We start from the raw sequence: 7297 nt of genomic DNA on the forward strand, positions 1-7297 counted from the left end.
CATTGTCTATTGTTAGATCCCTCTTTCCATTTCTAATTGAGTCAACTTAAGTATTGTCTATGGTATGCAGTTTGTTTGTGGAGGAGTTGCCTATGTGGTGGATCTTCTCAACAAAAATACAAAAAAAGAAACAAACAACAAAACAAACAAACAAAAAAAAACCAAAAAGACCCAAACCACAGACCTTGCTTCCCTTCACTCTTTGTATTTTTCACTTTTTTTGTAACTGACTAATTTGATTTGAGCCCTGAATTAATTTCCTGCCATCAAATCCTACCTGACATTCTATGGGATCAGGTTTGGCCTCATCTTGGTAAGAGCAACATATAACTACTGAAGCTTTTTCTGCTCTCTATAGTTGTGATGACGTCAAAACCTTACTGAAAACAATGCACAGCACGTTTTAGGCTGTATTAAAGCAGCCCACCATTTCAGTGTTCCCTGCAAGGTGCCATGGGACAGTATTAGCATATGTCTGCATGTAACTTGACAGTTTTCATTAGGGACTACACACACACACACACACACACACACACACACACACACACACACACACTTTTCTGACATGGTGCACATTCTTTGCACACAAAGAAGAAAGTGAGCAGTAATGAAAACACACCAATAATGGAATTGATGGAGGGAGCTGTGGGGAACCTGGGGCTTAGAGAGGCCCTGTGCAGGCTCTCCTTTTGTTGGAGGAGAAACTTCACGTGCAATGTGGTTCTTTATTTTCTTTCTCTAAAGCACAGAGGTCTAGGGTGGAACACAGGGCTTTGAGCATGTTCGGCAAGTACAGTCCCAATGAATTAAATCCTAGGGCTGGAACCTATTAATCTTCTACAGAATTACAGAGCAGCCTGGATGAAGACTCTCAGCTGAAAAGGTGGACATCTCAAGACAGGCACTGACAATAGCTGACAGACTTGACTGAAGACTGGAAATGTTTTGCTATCTCATAGGAAAAGAAGGCCCCTCCTACCACACTGTACTCTAAGGACAGTTTATTCAGGTTAGGATGACATGAACTATTGTCTCAGGTCACAGATGTCAGCACAAAGTATCCAAGGTATTGTATGCCAATGGTAGCATCAACAGAACAAAGCACACAGTGTCATGAAGACATAAATTATGAGTTTGTGTAGCAAGACCCAGGCCTCTTCCAGGTTCTTAGATAGTAACTGAGAACCTCAAATACGGTGGTGATGTGATAGTGTGGTGTGAATCTAGTTACAACTAGTTTCTATTGTGACACAGATGACTCTTTTTGTGTCATGTTCAGCTTATAATGAATGACTAGACCTAAGCATGAGAATAACCAAATACTACATTGCTTCTCTACCTGCTGAGCTTTTAAAAGCCCTGGTGTGACAGCAAGCTTTTGTGGACATTCTGGATTATTCCTTCTGTACTTTAACTCTCTGAGTCACCTCCACTCTCAGTAAGTTAGTTCAATTCCATAAATTGGAAATCAGTCACCTGGAAAAAATACATTCTCAATACAATCCCAGATTGGCCATGGAAAAAGGGTAGCTTGAACTGTCCCACCTAGGTTGGGCTTGCACAGGCCTGCTCTCCAACAGAAACCTCTGTTCACAGCTGCAGGCTACATTCACTATGGATGCTTTGAGGTTCCTCCCTAAACTGCTGAGATTAAAAAAATTTTCTTGCTAACAATAAAAAAACTCATTATGCCAATCTGGACTAAAGGAATCTAGTTTCTATTCTGTATTTTATCAGATGTGCATAATACATATGGTCATCATAGATAACAGGTGAAAGATCTGCTCTAATATGGACACTAAGTGATGCTGGAGGATGATCCTGACCCTCAATGAGCAGTGGGGACACCAGAGCCCTGTAGGGATGCCTGACAACCTAACACATTGAGCACGCACGGCTCAGTAAGTTCCCTGTGAACACACATCTCCTGAGATCTCTCTATTTGATTGGAGGTGATCCTGTCCACCTAATACAGCACCTCATGTGGAATAACAAAAGCCACCTTCAGGAGCTGTGGTGATGACTCACAGGGTAGAGCATCTGCTGCTCTCTCAGAAGAACCACATGAACCCTAACAATTGGGTAGAGCATGTCAGTGATTACTTCATAAAGTGTGTGTCCGAGAAACAGCCTCATTATCCACACAAAAGACACTGTCACACTGGGTACTCCTTGGTGACTTTGAATTCACTTATTAGCCCAGGCTCCATGGAACATGCAGAGATCCATCTCCACCTCTCAGTTCTAAGTCCACAGGAGGGACAGAACCCTTGAGTAAGAATGATGGTTTTAAGAGTCAAGAGATAGAATTCAATATTTATTCATAAGGAATACATTTTATAACAAAACAGGATTAAAATGAATAAAAATATTTAAAAATATTCGAAAGTGAAAAATAGTAACAAGAACATATAAATATGAAACAACAAAAAAATTTCAATTAAAATCATAACAAAAATATTTCTAAACATCATATTCTTCACGAACATTTAGAAGCACAGATGTATTGCTGTTTCTCTTCTAGCACACATAATGAAAGGCGGTCCCCCCAGTTGTCTCTTAAGTGGTGATTTCTGAAGAAGAAAGTGAGTAAGACCTCAATCAGTCAGGATGGCTTACTGTTATATAAATTTAGGGTCTCTAAGAAATGACAAATTAACTCTGAGGAAGAATTTTCATCCAAAAAATGTTGTTACCATTCAGGATGTTTGTCATCAGAGACTCCTGAGAAAGCAACTTATTCTTCAGGAAGCTCTCTTACTGGGGTGTGTCCAATTCCAGCTCTCTTGCACTTTCTGAGACCTGGGAGAGGAAGGCAGTTTTTCAGACACTGATTTTGTGGGGAAATGCAAGCCAGCTGTCAGAATGCTGCCTTCTACCACCTCAGTTCTATTGGAAAGTCGACATGGACCTTTTAACTGATATCATTGTTGCTAACTGCAGGAAGAGAAAAATCTCCGGCAAGCCTCACAATAATGTGGGCTGACAATCTGGGACCCAGACTTATACCAGTGCAAACCAAGAACAGGGCAATGGGAAGAGACCTCATTGGGTTGCAGGAAGAAAGGAGATGTCCATATGTCACCAAGGTTAAAGCCAATGACAAGAACTAATTTGACATTTGCACTTGGTTCTTATCCCAGAAAGGTGCTTCCTACACAAGAAGTCACATGACCAGAGAGTGTCACTTGTCAAAGAACCAAGAACTTGTTCAAAACTCTGCATAGGATCCAATCTATCACATGGATATGCAATAATGAGGTGTGTTATTAATCTGTCACCATTTCTAGACTACAGCTTCAAAAAGAGCAGCAAAATATGCTTGCACAATAATTCAGTTTCTGAAAAGTGTTTACCTTCCCAGAATACTTGTGCATAGACAGAGCAATGAACAATTCCATTACATGAGGTGGTTGGCTGGTTGTGAGTGTAAATTGAAAGGTGATAGGAGAAAGCAAAGATGAATCAAATTGGGAAATGATATCAGATATTGTTAAGCTAACATATCTGCTCGTCCCTACCAGATGCTGGGTCTGGACGTTGCTGGTCTTTATCTTTCTTGTTGAAGTCAACCAAATATTTCTGTTTCAGTGCACAATCAAGATGTACCTCCTTGCTCTCCTGTTTCAGTGGGACCAACTTCTTCCTGCATGTGTTCTCCATCAGGAGCTGGCTGAGCAGGTTTCTGGAAATACAGTCTGCATAGTAAGATCATGCTGCCCCTTTCTCCCATTCTCACTCCTGAGTGCCACTAACTCTACCAGGACCCAGATACCCATGAAGACTTAATAAAATACATCTCGATACATATAATGCTCCTGCACAAACTGCAAAGAGTTAATTCGGGGGAGAATAAATTGTTTGTTTGGCTCAAGCACCAATTATTGTCCACATCTCTCAAAAAGAACACAGATCTACATCTATCCATGAAAGCCCAATGCATGGGGGCAACATCAATTAGCAGTGGGCCAGTACCCTCAAAGGAGGTCAGTACAACCAAGAGAAGGTCATGCTAACCATGTGGTCCACGCACTGAGTGTTGTAAAACCTGGTATGACCCCAGAGGTCCAGGTCAGCCTAATAACCTGCTGACTTCAATCAGTGCTGTTCTATCTAGAGCCGTCTGAAGATGCCTAAACAATCCTGGGATGAGTAACAGTCTTTTATGGAACTGAAAACTGAGTCCTAATGACCCTGGCACACTGATGTGTGAACAGCACAAGAGATAGAACCAGAGCTGAAGATCATCCAATCCAGAACAATGAAAGTCAGAAATGGCCATTCCACAGGTGATAGCCTTTCTGACCAGGACTTAGCTAGAGAAGGTCATCTCCTTCTTCAGCTTATGGCTGTTCTCATGGATCTCAGTGTTCTCCATCTCTAAGTTGTGCAGAATTGACATGACCGCCTCCTCCATTCTCTCCAGGTCTTCATAATAAGGATTTGGCCTGAAGTAGGGCCTGGCCCCAAATGATAGAATACAATGAACATCAGAATTTAGGAATATATGAACTCAGGGTGGGTCCTGTACTACCCCAGTCCTGGAAGGACACCTTCTGAATTCTACATATTGGGATCTTCTTCAGCTTCAGAAACGTGTTTTTCTGAGTCCAGGACACCAGAATCTCAGCATCCAGATGGAGGGCTCCCTGGCTCCCTTTGTTCAGTCAAGAAGAAATCTGCAGTCAAGCCAGTTAAGCTATCAAGAGCGTTGGCCACACCTCTCCATGCTCCCCCACCCCAACACACCCAGAAATCTGTGATTTCTTTTATCCTGTTTTGATAAAAGACCATATATCAACACAAAATTATAATCTGCACAACGAATACAAATATACAGGCAAACGTGCTCACATAGGCAAAGAACTGTGCTGTTGACAGTGGGGCTCCCAGAACAAAGCATTCACATCACCATGAAAGTGTTACAGGTAAATACTCAGCCCAAGACATAGACCACTAGATTCCAATTGTGGAGGGAAATATAAACATATAAAAGTTGTCCATATGTATTTGGACATTTGCACACACAGACTCACAAACTGAGACACACCCACAATATAGAGAATTGTAAAGAGTCAGAGAAAGAGAAAGACAAATATGGAAACAGAGAGCACTGTGAGAAACAGGAGAAATACATGCACCATTGCTGTCTCAGAGTATAAGACACACAGACAATGACAAACAGGCCTGAGCCTGAGACCTTCTAGTCAAGCATTGAGATGAACAGTTTGAGACCAGGCCCCTCAGGCTGCTGCCTGGATCTTCCAGCACTCAGTCCCCTGCCTAGCAAGTACAGAGACTCACCATAAACTCACTGCAATTACAATCTTGCAAAGCCACCAGCTGTCAAGGGCTTTGCAAATGCACACTGGGCACTCACTCTCCCTGACTTTATTCCTGAAATCTTCATTCAGACCACAAGTTCTGCTTTTCAATAAATGGAAGCAGATGAGTCCATTTTCCATCTCGCTCCTCAGGAAGGGTCAGGTTCTGAATCTCCTCTATATGGGAGGTGAGGTTTAGCACAGGGTGGTTAGGGAGGCACAGCTTTCTAGAACCCAAAACCTAAATGGATAAGATGAAGGTAACCTTGCAGACCCAGGAATGAAACAAGACCATTTGGCTCGGTTCATACCTATTTTTCATGGATCTCTCTGTCAGAAACCTCAGGCGATCTCTCAGTTCATTTCTCTCCTCGGTAATGAGCTGCAGCTCTTTAATCAGTCTCTCCTTTTCCTTCTTGGCCTGCTTCTCGCTTAGGGCAGTTCCAGGGGATGATGTTTCTCTCCCAGCATCTGTAGGTAGGAGAACACAAGTGAACCTGCATGTGGAGAATGCATAGAGTGTACATAGACCACAGTGAGGCCTACACAGAACAAGCCTGGAACCCAGTGTCATTGCTAGGCGATTGGTCTATGCTTATGAGGCCTCCTCAGTGGATCTCAGTTCCCCACTACTCTATAGAGACCAAGAGATGTAAGCAGCCAGGTGTTCCCTATGCCGGATATCACATGCTTACATGGACCACGGAGATGGCTTCTCCCGGATTATTATCAGCTGAACGGGGTCCAGATTGGTTTCAGGACCCTCACCCCTGTGGTTTCAGAAGTCAGATGATAAATTCACCATCCACAAAACTTGAGTGATTGGAGACACTCAGATGTCCTACCCTGATACTCTATGCCAACAACTTTGGATGTAAAATGCATTTCTGGGGAGGATATGGTGAACAGACTTATCAATTCCCCTATTTGAAACACCAAATGCCCCAGAAGTGCCAATAGGATACAGGCTGAATCTTGGTCTACACGTTCCAAATAGTTTTGGTATTTTAGAAAAATGTTTGTAACACACAACCTCTAATATATAAAGCTAACGATGACCCTGCAATTAGAAGAAATCAGAGAAGGTCTAAGAACATAAGGTTATTGCCTGGAGCACAATTCTCTCCCTGTTCCTTCTGTCAGATATCCACTGTATTTAAAGAAGCAATGATAGTGAAATACATGGCTGTCCTGTCTAAACTCAGAAAAGGTGGACCCTCCATGACTCCTGATGGTGTTATTATATCAATGTAACATAACAAATGCACTGTAAAAGTAAAGGCCAGAAATTCACAGTATACTAGCATTGGCCTTACCATATCCTCCCTGTGGGGATGGGGAAACTAAAGTTCTGAAATCCTTGACTTTAAGGAATTGTGATATTCATGAAAATTCAATTCCTTTTCAGATGCTCCAGTTGTTATGGCCCATTGCTAGAAAGGTCAGCTTAAGCCTGCAGCCCCCCTGACAGGAAGCTCAAAATATACTGCCCAGAACTTACTACACATTCCCCAGAAGTGCTGTCTTTGTCCATCATTACTTTGAGACGAAAGGCCAGACTCCTTCACTCTAGTCTCTCCACAATCGATGTTCCCCCTCCCAAAATGCCCCCTAAGACAGGAAAACATGTCTTAGCTTGTGACTGCCAGACTCAGACTGAGAGAAACTAGGGCACTGGTCGTCACTACAGTACAGGTGACATCACAGAGGATGCCAAGAACTCTCTAGGAGACAATAGAATGTCCAAGAAGGGACAGCAGATGTCACGGGGAGCAGACTTTGCCTCCTGCTAATGTTCTCCCTGTACTGAGCATAAGCTGAGGTGCCCTTTCCAGGAGACTTTCCTGGGGCAGAGCCACTGAGCATCTCCTGCTTCCAAAGCCAAATTTTCCTCAAGGCTTGATTATAAAAAACTTAGTAGTTCCTATGCATTTAAATGAATGTTTCCTTCCATATCTTGCCCCAAAATGTCT

At 42.6% G+C, this 7297-nt stretch overlaps 1 protein-coding gene across 2 annotated transcripts; it reads right to left on the bottom strand.

Annotated features, from left to right (window-relative positions):
- Window positions 1–2304: 2304 nt before the first annotated feature.
- Window positions 2305–6982, bottom strand: LOC134483533 (disks large homolog 5-like). Of its 2 annotated transcripts, XM_087596471.1 has the most exons (6): window positions 6826–6982; window positions 5636–5795; window positions 4316–4460; window positions 3522–3684; window positions 2697–2802; window positions 2305–2573 (listed from the first exon to the last, which is right to left on the bottom strand). In XM_087596471.1, exons 1-5 carry the CDS (start codon window positions 6950–6952, stop codon window positions 2738–2740), a joined length of 660 nt encoding a protein of 219 aa, XP_087452597.1. In that variant the 5' UTR covers window positions 6953–6982; the 3' UTR covers window positions 2305–2573; window positions 2697–2737. The 2 variants fall into 2 exon arrangements, with proteins under 2 accessions (XP_087452597.1, XP_087452596.1); XM_087596470.1 differs by lacking the exon at window positions 4316–4460 and having other exon boundaries at window positions 3522–3685.
- Window positions 6983–7297: the final 315 nt, after the last annotated feature.

This window comes from Rattus norvegicus, chromosome 19 (assembly GCF_021556685.1).
Source record: "Rattus norvegicus strain SHRSP/BbbUtx chromosome 19, alternate assembly SHRSP_T2T, whole genome shotgun sequence".
Classification (NCBI taxonomy): domain Eukaryota; kingdom Metazoa; phylum Chordata; class Mammalia; order Rodentia; family Muridae; genus Rattus; species Rattus norvegicus.

Excerpts from the sequence above, each read along its gene's own strand:
- LOC134483533 (XM_087596471.1), bottom strand. The coding sequence starts at position 6,952 with ATGTTTTCCTGTCTTAGGGGGCATTTTGGGAGGGGGAACATCGATTGT. Across the intron at positions 5,796-6,825 it reads GCACTTCTGGGGAATGTGTA|ATGCTGGGAGAGAAACATCA; the intron begins GTAAGTTCTGGG and ends TCCTACCTACAG. Across the intron at positions 3,685-4,315 it reads AGGAGATGACCTTCTCTAGC|AACCTGCTCAGCCAGCTCCT; the intron begins TAAGTCCTGGTC and ends TGTATTTCCAGA.